The 17,155-nt window shown below is 41.0% G+C and overlaps 2 protein-coding genes across 8 annotated transcripts in view; one reads left to right on the top strand and one right to left on the bottom strand.

Annotated features, from left to right (window-relative positions):
- Positions 1-17,155, top strand: part of C8H7orf50 (chromosome 8 C7orf50 homolog) — a 92,136-nt gene that overhangs the window by 31,310 nt on the left and 43,671 nt on the right. The window lies entirely within an intron of this gene.
- The window catches only part of GPR146 (G protein-coupled receptor 146), a 33,504-nt gene continuing 19,802 nt past the window's right edge, over positions 3,454-17,155 (bottom strand). Inside the window, exons 3-5 of one of the 7 annotated variants that reach the window (XM_042480626.1) lie at positions 16,133-16,188; positions 10,430-10,530; positions 3,454-8,856 (exon numbers count right to left, since the gene is read on the bottom strand). In XM_042480626.1, the coding sequence (XP_042336560.1) occupies positions 7,810-8,811 (1,002 nt within the window). In that variant the 5' untranslated portion in view covers positions 8,812-8,856; positions 10,430-10,530; positions 16,133-16,188 and the 3' untranslated portion in view covers positions 3,454-7,809. The other 6 variants (XM_042480631.1, XM_042480628.1, XM_042480627.1 and 3 more) reach the window with 6 other exon arrangements.

Below are 17,155 nucleotides of genomic sequence, written 5' to 3'. Positions count from 1 at the left end.
GAGAAAAATAACATTATATTAAATCCAGTCCTTCAAGCTTCTCCATCGCACATTCAGAGACTGATAATGAAGACTTTTGAGAATGAAGGTTTCTGCCTTGGAAATCTAATTGGAGTGTGTGTTGTCCACGATACATTGCTATTGTTGTGTACTTTGAAGTTGTTTCTGATTTATGGTGACACTAAGAGAATCTTATAGTACACTTGGCTCTTTGGATCTGCAGGGGTTCCATTCTGGAGTCCTGCACGGATGCCAAAAACCGTGGACTTCAAGTCTCATTGTTTTTAATGGCGCCACACATATGCATGGCTCTGCTGCCATTGCCACCATTTGAGAGATGGGGCCGTGCCATCCGCGGATGCTCCAATCCATGGATGGCAAACCTGCGCTTGGGGCAGGCTGGCTGTAGAGTTTTCCTGCCAAGAATTATTCAGAGGCAGTTTCCTATTGCCTTCCATGGAGACCAAGAGAGCGTGAATTGTCCAGGGTCACCCTGTGGGTTTCCATAGCTGAGCAGGGATTTGAACCCTGGTCCCCCACAATCCTAGTCCAATGCTCAAAACGCTACTGCTGGCTCTCAGGATGTATTTATCCCATCACATACTAAGCAGCTGAACTGCTTATTACTATTTCATATGGCCAGTTCACAGACTCCAGCGTGAGCTTGCCGTCTGTAGACAGTTGCTGTTTATTGCAGCTTTCTGGTATGCGCAACTCTGGGAGAAATGTGTAATATAAATAAATAAATAAATAAGAAATAAATACTTATATGATGTGTTTGATATGTTAAATTCTTTTAATCGCTGACTTGCGTTACATTTTCCTAGCCTCTTGGGCCAAGAATGGGGTAAGTGCATCCTGAGAAACGCATGAAGCTCCAGCCAGGACATGTTTTACCCTAAATTGTCCTCATGTCCCCAGACGTCACTAAGTGTTTTGAAGATGACTGGCCTGTTTAAATCCCAGGAGAGGCCCTTGCTCAGTCGGGAAGTAAAACAGGAATTTCTGGTTTCAATTATGACTGAAAGAAGACCTTCCTCAGAGCATAAAACTCTCCAGGGAAACCTCAAAAGATGGCAAAATTGCCCCGATGAGGGTTAATGAAAAAAATCAAAAGAAGATTTTGGAGATGGCCAGTAGCTGCTGCCTTCATGGTGCCACAGAGCTCCTGAGCTGCCCACAGTTGTCCACAGTCATACACATAACCCCTTATATGTAACCCTGGCCTACAGTGACTTTACTTAATGATGCATAGCAAAAGATAGACTAGAACAAAAATGTTAAACAGTTTTCATTTGCATGGAGAAGGTATTTGCTTGCAGAGTTCTGTCCAAAAGCTACTGCCGTTCTTTGAAATGGAGAGAAGGAATCAGAAGTGAGCGTTCTTCTCAAGCGTAGCTCTCCTTCACCGTTTATGTAATCTTTGCTTGATTTGGTTGAATCATCATAGGATCCAGTCATATCAGGTCACTAAGAAAGTAAACTTCATTCGGTTGCCAAACAAGGGCTGCTTTCGGGGAGGGAGGCTGCGGAGCAGTGAATATTTTATAGATGTTGTTTAAACCAATTACACAATTGAAAGACACTTTAGGGCTAGCTTATTTTGCAGTTTAGAAGGTTGCAGTCCTTATTAAGGTAAGTATTGAACAAAGTTAGAATCAGTGGGAGGTTTAATTCCTCCTTTCTCATCTCCAAGGCACTGCTGTGATCCCAGCGGGGACACTTCTGACATTATGGCCTGGCTCCAAAGATTATGATAATAGTTTCCCTTACAGTTGCTCATTTTAGGGGACAATCTCCAGCCGAGGGGAAGCTTGTTCCACATTATTAAGCACTTGTGTCCTTCTCTAGAGTATTTATAGTACTTCATATGCCTTATCTTACCATCATTTCAACCATTCTTTAGGGTAAGTGAATATTATTGTCCCAATATTGTTCCGAGTGAGAGCTGAGCTGGAGACAGGGAGAGACTTGCCAAAAGCCACCCATAGCTATTTCCTGGTTTATACCTCAGATTCATAGCTCTTTTATTACACCAGTAATTTTTAACTGCACCAAAGAGCTTGCCCAGTGAAGACCTCACGAATAAACAGCCTGGGCTCCTGGTCAGGCATTGCACTGTTGGATCTGAGCTTCAGCCACTTGACATGTTGTTGTTGCAGTACCTGAGAACCCAGATATTATGAAGAAGGGTAAGAGCTGGGACAAGAAAGCCAAAAAGGATCAGATGGGGGCTGTGTACCGAAAGCCCCTTGAGCACATAGGCGAGTGGATTCTGGAGAAGGAACTTCTGGATTTGGCTCAGAAGATATTCATAGACTCATACAGCTGGAAGAAACCCCAAAGGCCATCCAGTCCATGCAGGAACTCATAATCAAAGCCCCAGCCGATGGCCATCCAGCCTCTGTTTAAAACTTCCAAGGAAGCAGACTCCACCACTCTCCAATGCAGCGTCTTCCCCTGTCAAACAGCTCTTACTCTCAGGACGTTCTTCATAATGTTTAGGTGGAATCTCTTTTCTTATCATTTGCACCCATTGCTCTGGGTCCTATTCCCTGCAGCAACAGAAAACAAGCTTGCTCCATCCTCAAGATGATGCACCTTCAAATATTTACCCTGGTGCTGCCTCTCATCAGAAGAGGTTTCATTTGGTCTGAGGTCTTTTGGGTCCTTGTTTGTGAGGGGCTTCAGCAGATGCTGATGACCCACTCAGTGGGGGTTCTCTGAGACTCCTGCTGCCATTTGGGATTAGGATAAGGATGGAAAATGACAAGCCAGACTGGAAATCTGAGGGTGTGAGAGAGGTTTCATCAGCTTACTTTCTCTTTCTCTCTTGCACCTCTGCTTTCAAATAGCTGGCGTTGGGCCTCATGCCCAATTCTAAGCCCAGACTCGGCATACTTTGAATCGGAGTGGGCACTGCTCTCTACTGGATGCTTTTTATTCTTGCACCTCTGCAATGTGGTGCTGGTTCTTGGTGATGAAGTTAATCATAATCTAATCTCTGTCTGTACTGCTTCCCATATCTAATGATATCTCTAAGTGGTGTCCTTCAAGATATATATCCATAGCTGGCGGCTTCTGGGAACTAGAAATACATTTCTGAAACTTGAGATCTAAAATGGTAATTTAGGGAAGCTCAGGTTTCAAATAGAGCTAATAGATATCTGTCCCTTTCACTTCTTTTAAAAAAAAGGGGGGGGGGAATGTGTTAATATAGATGCGGCAAAAATAATGTCCCTTAGCACAACCGTCTCCTGATATGTTAGTAAAGGAGTAAGGAAGTGAATGTGAGATTAATAATTTGGGGTTCACTAAAATAAAGGCCCTGTCTTGGTGGCCTCTGGTTTGGGGGCAAGACGTCCCTGATGCAAGAGGTGGTTTGGCATTTTATATCCAATACAGTTTTAATGAACCTTGAAATAAAGGGATTGCAGCAGTGAAACAAGTGGATCCAGCATTTAAGGAGCTTTATTTGTTTATTGATTTGACATAACTGTCTCCTCCATTGAGAGGAGACCTAGGAATCATCAAGCATTTCCCAAAAATACTAACCATCACTCTGAGACGATAATACTGTTAATAATGGCACTCTTGTAGTCACAAATCTGTATACAGTACACCTCAAAGAACTCGAGAAGTTTATTCTTTTAAATGGCAATACATTGGTATCTTAGGAAATAATTTAATAAATTCTTTAAATTGTTCTTTTTACATCAGTAGACGGATTCTCTTTGCGAATATACAGTAATGCTCATTATAATGCTATACAGTTTGGCTCATATTTACAAAGTAACTGGAAAGCTTCAGGCATTGAAATGGAACAGCCCCACATTTTGATAACGCATAAGCTTTTGAAATATCACAACAGATTTCTGTTCTAGTTTTTAGAAATGCTTTGCTTTTAAGGCTTGGTATTTTCTCTTAACACTGGCTGCTTTTTACTGGTGTAAAGGCTGCCTACTTGTTGCCTCTTTAGAAATCTTGTTGTTGTTTGCCTTCAAGTGTTTCTGATTTAATGGCAACCCTATCATGGGGTTTTCTTGGCAAGATTTGTTCAGAGGAGGTTTGCCCTATGCTTAGCTGAACGTCACACCAACGCAACGCTTATGAAAGTGTCTGTGACGAATGGAATTCATGTTTGCCATCTTAAAGAGATAAGGATGGCAAAAAGGTAGTTTGTGGTAAATCATCTGGGATGTAACTAAAAGATCAAGTTCTCACCTAAGGAAATCCAAAGTCTTTATCACACAAGTACCACAAACACCCCGTTTTCCCCATGGAAAAGAGCCAGTGGGAAAACACAAATTGTGAAATTATCACAATTACTCTGAAGGAAATACGCAAACATGTTGTACACATTTAGCTCAAAATACAAGACACAGGCTCCCAATATTAGTAGCTTATAGCATCCATTACCAAAACAAAAGTGACTGATTTTTCCCCATGAATCCAAAAATACTTCATTTTTCATTTCACTTAAGCCCAGAGCTTTGAAGCACACTTGTGCGTTTGGTGCACACTTGTGAGTTGGCGCAGCTGAACATCCTTTCATGTAAACATGCCCAAAGTGCAAGATGCAAGGGACCCTCATTGAACTTGATGGGATAATGTCAGAATGGACATAAATGAGATTGCACAAATTACCAACAAAACGTCAAGGGAAACCAAAACTGCATAGTACTTTACAGCTGGGAAATTAGCGCTAAATATATGTTGTCTGAAGCATGGAATTATTTGAGTAGCAAATACAGTTAACAACATTTTCCTGCAAATTTAAGAAACTGTGGAATTCAAACAGGAATTCACCGTAGTTTGCTTTTACAATGCTTAGACTCACACACAACAGAGACATTTTTAAAATCTAGTAACCTGTTGGAATAAAAAAAAAATCTTATTGAAAAAAGAAGCTTTAACTTGGTAAAAAAGACTAAGACAATAAAAGGCTCTTGTGGCACGCAGTTTTCATGCCTAAAAACAGAAAAGGCCATTGTGAGCAATGTATAGTATGCAGGGCTGAATACTATGTAGATACTGCAAACTAGGATAGCCATCGCTTCAGTGATGCAATCACAGCTTTGTTCTGTTAAGGTATTTTTATGAGTTGGATTTGCAAACAAAGGTTGGTCAACACCATCTTAACACCGTCTGATGATTTAATGCGTTGCGCTGACAAACACACAATAGAAATTGCGAAATCGCGTCCTATTTTTCGTGACCTCTCCCTCCCGATAACCACTCAGCTAGAAATACCTCCTAATACTGTTAAGGGTTGTGTGGTGGCAAGAGCAGAAGAGAGCCATGGACTTCAGTGCCCTCACCCAATTCAATGAAAACACAAAGTGCCATTATTGCCACAACTGTCTTCTTAAAAGAAGTGCAATATATGTATCAGAGCAAAGTCAGGGCTCAGTATCCTGTTCAGACATGGACTGCAGGTGTTTGCAAACCTAGGATCTCTTGCAGTCTTGGAACTACATGCTTGAAGGATAAGAGGCAAAAATGCTGTGTTTTTGGCAAAGTCAACGTGTCTTTCAGGCATCAGCCCTGAGATTTCATTCATCTTGCTCATGATAGGCATTGATGTTCTTTCTGCTTGAGAGGAGCCCTGATATCTGAGCCTCCATAGGACTGGAGGTTGCTCACCCAATGTGACTCTTTGTCCATATATCCTAGTTCAAGCCTCAGAATCTCTTGACAGCTGTCTCTATCATGCAGATGCCTTGCAATCTACTCACATTCACTGCTCTGTTGTGGAAGCAGTGTGTATTATTCCATAAAAAGAATGTCATCTTCAGCACATAAGGTACATTAAGTGTAGCTTTGCCTTTGCAAAACATGTAATCTGTAGTCCAGAGATGTTGAGAAAACAGTCAGTGAAACTGGAGACATGAGGAAATGACTTAAAATCTACTTTTAAAAGATAGTTCTGCTTTGTATGAAGAGGATTTGAAGAGAGACCTGGAGAGTGCGAAAGGGGAAAGATCATGGTTGTTTCTTTCATCTTTTTATCCTTAATTTAAACTGTACATAGTCTATAAACAGTGAAACTAAAAGGGAAACCACAGGATGTTAAAAATGCAATTTACTAATAGAAGGATCAGAGGTGTGGAGAAGAATGCTGTGTGCCTTCAAGTCATTTCTGACACTATCGGGTTTTCTTGCCAAGATTTGTTTAGAGGAGGTTTGCCCAGCCAGCCCCCCATATCCACGGAGTCTGCATATCCACAGGTTCAAAAGCAAACCTTGATTTTGTCATCACCATTTTACTAACTTAGTCCAACGTTCAAATCACTATACCATGTTGGTTCTCTGGAGAAGAATGTACCTGTATGAAATCAGAGAAAGTAGAGGGATTATCTCTTTGCCTGATGATGAATCATTTTTAGTTCTGGCATTTTTCATGTACACTGCACTCCGTGTGCTTGTGTAGCAGTCCACAAAGTGTCTGTATGCCAAAGATGGAAGTGGTTTGCTGTGGGCCGCATCATGAGCATTTCTGAGACATGTCTTTTAAGCTCCCATTGCCAGAGCATTGACTGATTTCTCCTCTCCATCTGCAGTCCTTCTGGGTTCACTAAAAGGTCTCTTGACCTCTGGTAAAGGTCTTCTGGAGATAACCATGGGACTAGAAAGAGTATATCAAATGCTCACTTCTTATTCACTGTTGGAACATAGCCTAGGCTTTCTGTTTATACTGGTTTACTATATCTGATCTCAATATTGGAAAGGATTGGCATTGTATATGGATGCAGAAAACCTGGTCCATAGCGGCACAAAACCCCAAGAGCTAGAATGATCAGAAGTTTCCTCTTCTTGCGTTTCAGAAACTGTGGCGCAGGTTTGTAAGAAACGTGTTTTCTTCCATTTCTCCCATCTGTCAATACCTAGAAGGTAAATTTCTCTTTTTTAAACTTTCAAAGTTGCCCCTTTCCCCATTATAGAGGTAATAATACCTTGAAAATTGTAAGCATGTTTATTCAATAATTCAAAGAATGCAGTACGGCTTCATGAATGTTTGTGGACCATAACAGCAATATAGATACTTGAACTCTGTGCTTGTTCATATTCACCATAACATTTATCAACATCATCCTTCATTTTACTAGGTAAAGCAATTTTTTGTTTCCTTTAAAAGTGACTGACTGACTGACTGAAATGTTTTGTAATGCAAAATGAGAAAAACAGATATATGGGTTTTTGTTCTTTTTGGTTCATTGTTAAATGTAGAAAAATATAAGTACATTAAAACAAAGCTAAGTCTGCAAACACACAATTTTAGATTTCAAATAATGTTTTCTCTTAAATCAGAATATTGCAAAATTAGGGAGAACATATAATTAAATATTAAAGTAATGTTATCCTTGGTGCTTCATTGTTTAGATTGTTACACAGTTTGACCAGTCTGATCATTAATGGAGGTTATCTTAACGAAAAAGGCGCTCTCCTCACCTGGAAATAAAACTACTTTGTAAAATTAATAATCATATTATTTTGTATAAAAATACCTCTTTTTAACTCTACAGGATTACAAAGTGCTAAATGTTCAGTCAAAGCCTTGAGTAGGTCTTCTAGTGATTTTCTCCAGACAGGATTAACACAACAAAGCTTATACTGTGCGACTGAATCAGTGCATTGAAAATCTCAGCAATCAAAGGATTCTCACCCACCGACAGCTTCTCAATAGTTTCCCACACATCTTTACTACCTGTGTGCATTCAAACTGTCTCTTGTTCAGCCTCCTTGCTAGGTGTTCTCCACATGAGAGTGTCCTGAAGAATAAGCTTTCCACATGACGTTCGTTCGCAGCTACGTTATGACTTGCTGAACAACTGTGCGTTCATGGGAGCACCCTTGGTTTCCGCAGTGCAGTTTCTTAAGCAGCCTTCGCAGTTTATTCGGAAAGTTTTTGTTGATGTATCGGTAAAGTAGAGGCATCACAAAGCTGCTAGAAAAAGCCAAGAACTTTGACAGCCCCTTGGTAAAATGTAATACTCGAGTGTAATTTTCATCCATGACTTTCCCTTGCATGCTAGTTAATGTGTTTACTAGAAGAGTTATGTAATAGGGTGTCCATAAAGTGAACTGCGTGCACACGGTTGCGATCAAAAGCCGGTGCACGGATGGATCCAGCCTTCCAGTGTCTTGGTCCAGTTGTGTCGCCTCCTTGCGTATTCGGAGAATCAACACAAGTGCGTACAGCACGGCAATGGATGGGACGATGTAGCCGATAAAAACCATGATGGCATCAGCAGCTTCTTTGTTCTGCATCTTCGAGCACTCAATGATTTTGGTGGACACATGGTTGCAGACATAGAAGAGGAGGGATGAAAAGCTTGTTAGCATAGCTCCCCCCCATATAAATCCACACACATGCTTTGTGTTGTACACACTGGACATGTAAGTTCGCGGCAGAGCACGCTCGATGTAGTAGTCCAGGCTGAGCAGGGTAGTCGAGTACATGATAACCAAAGAGGATACATTGAATAAGATAAGCAAGGTAATGTAGACTTCATTATTGAAACTCCATATGGCCCATTTGGTACTGGCAGGTCCCAGAAGGTACATTGGTGCAATAGCATTGATGATGAGGCCAGCAATGGCTATATTGACAAAGTAAACATCTGGCATGGTCATAGTTGCTTTGTTGTATAGATTGACTAAGACCAGGAGGGCGTTATAGCAAAGGCCAATCGGGAAACAGATGATGAGGTAGAGCAGGGAAAAGACGGAAAGTACAAGATGGAACTCATGGCAGAGATGCTGGTCCTCTGTGGTTTTGGTACCATTGAAAGCTTCACAGCTCCACATAGTGACCTCAGTATTCGCAGAGGGCTTTGCTGGTTACCAGCTTTTCTAAACAGAGAAGAAAAAGACAAAGTAAATATGCTTTTTTAAACAAAAACAAATGAAACACCCAACTTTTTCCTCATTTTTAATCATACACAGAATCATAGAGTTGGAAGAGACCACAAGGGCCACGCAGTCCAACCCCATTCTGCCATGCAGGAACACACAAAGCACCCCCAACAGATAGCCATCCAGCCTCTGTTCAAAGACCTCCAAAGAAGAAGACTCTATCTCACTCCAAGGGAGTGTGTTCCTCTGTCGAACAGCCCTTACTGTCAGGAAGTTCCTCCTAATGTTGAGGTGGAATCTCTTTTCCTGGAGCTTGCATCCATTATTCTGGATCCTATTCTCTGGAGCAGCAGAAAAGAAGTTTGCTCCATCCTCATTATGACACCCCTTCAAATACTTAAACGGGGCTATCATATCACCCCTTAAGCTTCTCTTCTCCAGGCTAAACATCCCCAGCTCCCTAAGTCTCTCCTCATAGGGCTTCATGGTTTCCAGACCCTTCACCACTTTAGTTGCCTTCCTTTGGACACATGGCTCCAGTTTCTCCACATCCTTTTTGAATTGTGGAGCCCAGAACTAGACACAGTATTCAAGGTGAGGCCTGACCAAAGCAGAATAGAATGGCACTATTACGTCCCTTGATCTGGACACTATACTTCCATTGATGCAACCTACTAAACAACAAAAATACACAATACCTACACTACTGACTTCCCAACCCCTAACGGATGAAAATATCCTAGGACTATCTGTATTTCCTTCAAATGATAGTAAATTTGTGCTTCTATTTGAACTTGAGCAAAATATTTTCCGTGGGTAAGTATTTTCACGTAACCTTTCCCCCTATGAATACAGCTTTAATCACTTAATAACTTACACTTAAGAGATATTAAAAATGGTCCTCTGTCATCTTATTAATCATTTATATAGCATATTAATGTGGCTGGTGCTTTCCGATCCTTTATACTGGAATCTTCCTTTCTGATTTACACTCCATTCCTTTATGGATCTAGTGAGTCTCCGTCATTCTCCCAGGACATCTAAATCTGCCACATTTCTCTTTTCCGTTGGTATTTCAGAACCAACATTCTCTGTGAAGCCCTTAACTTTAGCACATACTGAGGTGTCAGAGGAGTTGCCTTGGTGTAGAACTGGAGAACCTGGCCCTGGATCAACATCACACAGCTTGTAAAAAAAGCACATGTGCTTTGTTTGTGTTTCCAATTATGCGCCACTCTTCTATCTCACGGATCAAGCCAGCTCCAAAGGCTTTTTTTTATCAGGCGTAGAAATGGTTGGATAATTTCGAAGAACCCTCTTCCCCTGGCAGAAGGTGCTCTTCCCCGCAGGAGCACCACACGAACCTTTGGATAATTGCTTTGGTCGCAGCTTAATTTCAAGGCGTGTTGCTTCTGCTTACAGTAATTTCCTCTTTTATTAAACTACGGCATTTGAATAGCTCACTTTATGAGTCTTGAACAATTTTAAGTTTATCTGAAAATCTCAGGCAGCGTGCAAGTTTCTACTTCGGCTTTTAATAACTTTAAACAATAATAATAAAAGTCATTACTTTTATATATACATCAGGAAGCTGACTTGCAGGGAATCGAGCTGCTGTTCATCTGATGCAAGTTCGTTTATCCTGAGAGAGAGGTCTATTTCCAGCTGTACCTTTTAAAAAATGGAGATGATGGGGTTAAACCTAGTGCTTTCAAGGTGTGAAACTTATGCTTTACTACTGAGCTGTAGTGCTGCCCCATCTGAAGATGGCTAGTATCCTAGTTAAGTGTGTTTGGCACGGTTTACTAAATACTGCTTGCTATGTAGCCTTGTGTCAAAGAAATGAATATTGCATGCATTGATTCCATCTGTATCACCTTCATCTGCTCTCATTTGCTGCTTGCCGCCAGGATGTCATTTCATATCCTCAGACTTGCGCTCCATAGCCCATATTTAAAGAAATGTTACTATTATTATTACTAATGCTACCGCTACTAGTACTACTACACTAGTTTTGATAAAATTTTATTTTTATGTGTAGTGGGATTCCTGCGTTTGTAGGTTTTATAAAATGTCAAACTTAATTTCAAAGGGCTTAAGTCGTATAGCTAAATCTCAAACATAGTCTTTTATTGAGAATGAGTGGCTTTCTTGCATCTGGAATACAAAGTTGTCATTGCAAATCAATTAGCTGAAAGCACAGAGCAAGAATCTTTTAAGGAAAGAATCAGCTTTTTCTCCTGCTTCCTTCTAACACCAGGGAATAAGTCTGCAAAAGAAGCATTTGTTGGCTAAATACTCAGCCGGCATATCTCTGTTCAGGCCTTTTTATCCTTCTGATCAGAAAAGTCAATTCTGTAGTACTTTGAGAGTGGTTGCGCTAAGTGCGTTACCCTTTCCAGTTCAAAACAATACAATAATAATGCCTTGAAGCAGGTAATCTCTGTGCGCATGGCTGCAAGTGTTTTCTCCACAATTAGTCTTGACATGGAAAGGACATTCTGAATCTCTAGATTTCAATTCTGAAGCCGACTGTTTGCAGAACACGACTGACTCTTTTATGTTGACAGTGGTTCCTTACAACTCCCAGCTCCCCCGCCCTTTGCCTCAACCTCTCCATCGCTCCTGCTACCAAAAACCTCTTTAAACTCCTACCTTCAGTTTGTGCAGCATGTTCCTTTGTACTTCAGAGTCCAAGCATGGCCAGTAAACAACATTTCAGGTGAGAAACGCATGCCGGAGCGTTTGAATTCATAGTGATCATCTTCTGTGATCACAGGGGATCTACACAGCCCCAGTGCCTTTTTCTGTCTCTGTGTGTGCTGCACTTGTTTTTCCACTAGTAAATTACTCACAAAGTTCCTGCTGCTCTTGGCAATCCAGGGCTAACTCCTCCCTTTCTCTGCCTACAGTCAGTTTTCAAGAACTGGGAGGCTGATCCCAAAGGGGAGGGGTTCCTGACATTACACTCCACTGAGTCTTAGCTGCTTCCGATTCATTGGTAGAAAGGGACATGTTCCTGGAATACGCTTGTTCGGTGTTGTGTTACACTTTTTGTTGTTGTCAGTTCCATCAGGCGGGTTTACTGCCTTCTCATTGAGAAGGGAGTTTGCCATCAGCTGGCAGATTCCATTGAGGGGATGAGATGTCTTACTGGAAGCTCTTACTGGGAAATTCACTTTCACATTCTAGGCAATACGACTTCCCTCAAAAGACAACTGACTGGGGTTGATGGGAACTGTAGTACAGAAAGCACCACGCTGGAGAAAGCTATATTACAATAAAGCGTTCGCCAGAGAGTTCAAAACTTTAAACAGCAATGTTTTAACTGCACTTGAGGATTTTAAATATTAGGGCTCCCTTCTGATCCGTGTTCTTGTTTGTCTCATCCTTTTAGATCATATTAAACCAGGAATGGGTAGCTATGCCCCCCCCAGCTGTTTTTGGCCTGCTATTTCCATCCCTCTAGCCAGCATAACCAATGGTGCAGGATTAAGAAGTTATATTCCAGAAACACCTAAAAGGGTAGCAATGCCCACTCCGGGATTAGTCAGTGGACAGTTTTATTCAGGATCTAGTGTACTAGGCCAGGTCAGCTCCGTAGCTTGGTAGTAGACGCCAAGCACATGTTCTCCTTGTGAAAGGTCCCCATGGAGGTCTTCAAGCAGAGGCTGGATGGCCATCTGTCAATGGGGATGCTTTGATTGTGATTTCCTGCATGGAAGAATGGGGTTGGACTGGATGGCCCTTGTGACCTCTTCCAACTCTACGATTCTATGATTCTGTGATTCTATGAGTTCCTTTCATCTCTACCCAAAAGATCCTAAAGCTGGAAAGAACTCTGTCTAATGCCTTGGAGAACAGTGCTAGTTATTTCTCAGCAAGATGGACAAATGGTCTCTTGGTATTAAGTAGCTACTTGATTATATGTTCGTATCATCTTTAATGGCAATCCCCACTTTTCCACTGCAAACACATTTGACTCATTTAAATTTAGTAGACCACATTGAATGAATTTGTAAGAACCTCACCTTGCATGAGTTAGATTTCTGTTTAAGCTTATGCAGTAAATCGTACATGGATAATTAAAGACAGAGTTCTCAAAGTCAAGGCTGAGCAAGCTAACAATGTAATGCCAAGTCTTGCAGGGACTGTTCGTTGTTTGTATGTCAGCTTAAGAATTACTATTGTACACGACAGATTAAGGACAGGTTAATGGCTACTTCACCTGTTCTGGGGAATTCAGAGGAAACAATATTCACCTGGGGAAAAGCTGCCAGTCTGGTATAGCCAAGGAAGATTCAAGTGGCGTGCATTGTTTCCAAAGCCAACAACTAAGACTCGCGTAATGTTTTGGGCTCATACTGCACTGTATCAAACTACATGACATTCTTTAAGTCATTGTTAGCAGAGAAGGCAGGCTGAGCAAAAGGATAATCTTTCACTTGCACCTGACTGAGTCACCATTATTTATTACCCAGGTATTTGATTGAACCGAGATAAAATAGTTTTTGAATTAGTGTAGAGGAAAATCCTGCTTGGTCAAGGGTGTTGGCATGAATAACTTACAACCCTTTTTTCCAAACCTGTCATTTAAGATTGCATGGTGGCGCCCATGACCAGTTTGACTAGTGGAAGAGTTCCAGCTTCAGTACATCCTATTGGGCCATCCCTAGCATACAGTGAAGGTATGGCATTCAAATGCATTCCCTGATTGTTATTTTTAAGATGGCCAAAATATATCTCCTCTACTGTCCCTTTGCTCTTCTTGTGTGTTTTTTTTTCCCTTTTCTTCACAAGGGGTTCCTAGAAACAAAAATGTGTTTTGAAATTCGAGGAATGGGAGCAGCTGGGAGAACCATTTTGAAGTAGAGAAGTACTGGGTGGGAAGAGTTAAGCATCAGGTCTCGACTCTAATTTCCATCCCTCCAAAGCAGGGTTTTTAAAAACTGTCTTGTAGCCCCATTGTCTCCTTGTTTTTACAGTCTGAGCAGGTAAATTCTGGTGTAAAGGTTTGCTCTGGCCCTCTGCAATTTCCCTGCTTGATTTTCCTCCTCTGTTCCACATGTTTCTCTGTTGTCTTAGTGCCGCCTTCTTTGACATGCTGGCTGGGGGTGATAGGAATTGTAGTTGAACACATTGGGAGGAAGCCAGCTGTGTTTGCCCTTCTTTTCAATGGCCAGCCTAGGGGGTCTTCGGCCATGAGTGCGTTGAATTGAATAGCAAGCTCTGTTGTCTAGGAATCATGGTTGGTAGTGGGATTCTAAAATGGTTGAGACAGCTTAGAGGCCTGCTGTGTAGAGACAGTAAGAAAAATCTCATGGGTCAGCTCCAAGCCCTTGGATAACATTTTGGATGCTGGCCATCTAGTACACTATCAGTGAATGTACTGGTTCCGTTTCATCAGCCCTTAGTAATTAATGGGGCAGAGGTTTTACGGTGTCATGTAATTATGTGTCAGCATATACTGTCTGTGTGCATATGGATTGTAACATACGTGAATATGCAATATTCAGCTGAAACTGTCTCACACAATACAAAGATGATGGGAGATAGATATAAGGGGTGCTTTTGATCTTCCAGTGAATTGAGAAATTCTTTTCTGCCCTCCTGTAATACTTTAATAAGGATAAAAGGTTCACAAGAGTCTAGCAAAACCAACAGCTAACTTTTCAGGAAACAGCAAGTGAAAGGAATAGTCTGCAAGCTCAAGAGACCAAGGTGTCAGCACTAAATCTGCATGTCATATTCAGGATCTTCTGGGTGTTATTATCAGGACTGAAAGAGAGGCAGATCTTGCTCTGGAGTAGAAAACAAGGATCAGTTGGTGCCTTTAATTTACAAATTATGTTATGGAGCGAGCTATTTCACATCTCCACCACTTGTCTGTAACTTTAAATTGGGTCATAGATTATCCCTTGGACCATGAGGAAAAAGAACTTATTAATTAAAGCAATTCACATAGTTTGGACTGGGATTCTCTCCATCATCCCTCCTGTCCAAAAATGCTTAGCTACAGCAGTTCAGATTCAGTTCCAGTGTGAGAAACTGCAGTACTGTTGATTTTATTGTAGCTTGGCTGCTGTTTCAGGACTAAATCTGTCTCAATGAATTTGGCACCACAGAAACAACAGCTCATTCTCTAACCCAAACTCCATTTGTTGAACTCACCAGAGCTTAGGCTTTGTTCACGGGGAGAGGAATGGACTTGGCATTGAAAGAGCATTCTCCATAGATACTCTCCTGCCAGTTGGAGAAGACTGGCAGGAGGCACAGATGGTGCTTCTCCTGGAAACCATTATGCAGTGCTACTTCCTCTCAGTTAAACAAGTGAAAGGCAACCTAGGGACTTAGCAGCAGCGCATTGGGCTGGTTGCATAGCAGATTCCTGCTCAGAAAGAAACTCAGGTTCTCTGGGCCCAGAATTCTGTGACTGCTGGTACATAAACGTTTCCAGAGGATGCATTGAAGCAGAACATTGTCCCAAATATTCTTGTGCAGAGGGTGGTACTTTGTGGTTGAGATTTCTAGAAAGTTTGCTGATTCCCCAATAAGCCATACTGCCTTTATCCAATCCCTAGTGAAAATTTGTGTGATACCTAAGGAACCTGATCTGTAGCTGTCTAACAAAAATTAGTCATTCACTACCTCACATTTAATTGGGTTTAAATAGTCCCAAACAACCTTTAACTCTCAAAATAGATCTATTACCTGTCAGGCTGGATTCTGGCTTAAAATACTCATGACTCGCATCCTTCTGGATCCTATTACATTCTGTCCAACTCCTACACCTGTGTGCATGTGTGTGTGTGTGTATGCTTTATACTTGGGCATTATCATTCTGTAAACATACAAAGAAGTAGGTTTATATCAATGAAAGCTCATGCAAAAATAAAAACCAGTTAGTTTTTAAGGTGCTGCTATCTTCCTTACTCCTCCCTCCCTTCCTAATCTTTATGCCTTAAAATAGGTGAGACAGTTGAGCTAGATGTCCTCTGGGTACCTTTAGAGCATATGCTTATCTCCACTGCTTGTTTCGAAACATCATTCCATTTGTCACCATCTATTTGTATCCCTACAAGGATCGAAAATCTAGAGAATGTATGACTAACTACAATTCAGTTTTATCATTTTCCCTTTTACATACAGAGTGTGTGTTAATGAGGTGAGTATGGAGAGTGACCATGGGAGGACAACTAAAGGCTGGAGGATGGGAGTGGGAAATGTCAGATCAAACCCATAGCCAAAATTAAGTTGGGGCATTTTCTCTTACCTCTATCGTCTCCAGATGCCCTAGCATCTTGCCTGGCTCCTTTCTCTCTACTAACTCTGTAGATAAGTGGACAATGGCACAGTCAGTTCACATTCTGTGTGGGAAGGCTATACCTGATGAAACTGTTACTTCTAGACAGCTATCAAATGTGCAGGAATCTTCCTTCTCCTTTGTGTCTAATGACATTTTGGCCTCATGACATTTTTCTGCAACTCCATGGATTGTGCAAAGGATACAAGCACATTTAAGAGTATTTCACCTCTTCCTTAAGACACCATTTCCATCTAGAATGCTTTCTTTATTTTGTCTTTTTATTATTTGAAGACCTGAGGTCCTCTTAGATTTTTTTAGTTCAGGGAACATCCAGGTTAGTATCACTGTTAAACATTTGCAGCAAAACCAACAAAGAATCCTGTGGGACATTAAAGACTTACATATTTATGGCGGTGCACGCTTCCAAGGACTATAGTCCGCCTGGTTAATTTGTTAATCTTTAAGTACTACAAGACTCTTTGTTCTAGCTCAGACAAGGTTTCATTTTAGTCTTGCTTAATTCCACAGTCGACATGGAGACACCAGACTTATGAGAATGCTGGATGTCTCTGTATATAATTAATATATGTAGTATTGCAAAATAGGATTCATAGAGTTTTTTAAAATCAATGTTAGCATTAAAGTCTATGCTATGATGAGGTCTATGATTTTATTCTTTCCTTCTCTTCAGTGTAATTAAAAGCCAACCAGATTGCTAGTTAAGAGCCTTAGTTGCTGACTCTAATACTGTATATTTAATAATGTATTAGATGTAAAACATAAAATGTAAATTGTAAGATGCAAAACGTAAAGCAGTTCCTTCACTGTTGTGTGTGTGTATGTGTGTTGTGAATATATATCTTGCACACACAGCTGCGATTGTAAAAGTACATGTTTTGTGAGTGGCAAAGGAAGAAAATATGAAATTAATGTTACAGGTGTATACAATAAGCTGCTTTCCTGAAAAATTTAGATATGGATGCTTATAGA

The sequence above is a fragment of the Sceloporus undulatus genome, chromosome 8 (genome assembly GCF_019175285.1).
Source record: "Sceloporus undulatus isolate JIND9_A2432 ecotype Alabama chromosome 8, SceUnd_v1.1, whole genome shotgun sequence".
NCBI classification, from domain to species: domain Eukaryota; kingdom Metazoa; phylum Chordata; class Lepidosauria; order Squamata; family Phrynosomatidae; genus Sceloporus; species Sceloporus undulatus.
Note: the sequence above shows the minus strand (reverse complement) of the source record. Positions and strands in the feature narration are given on the sequence as shown.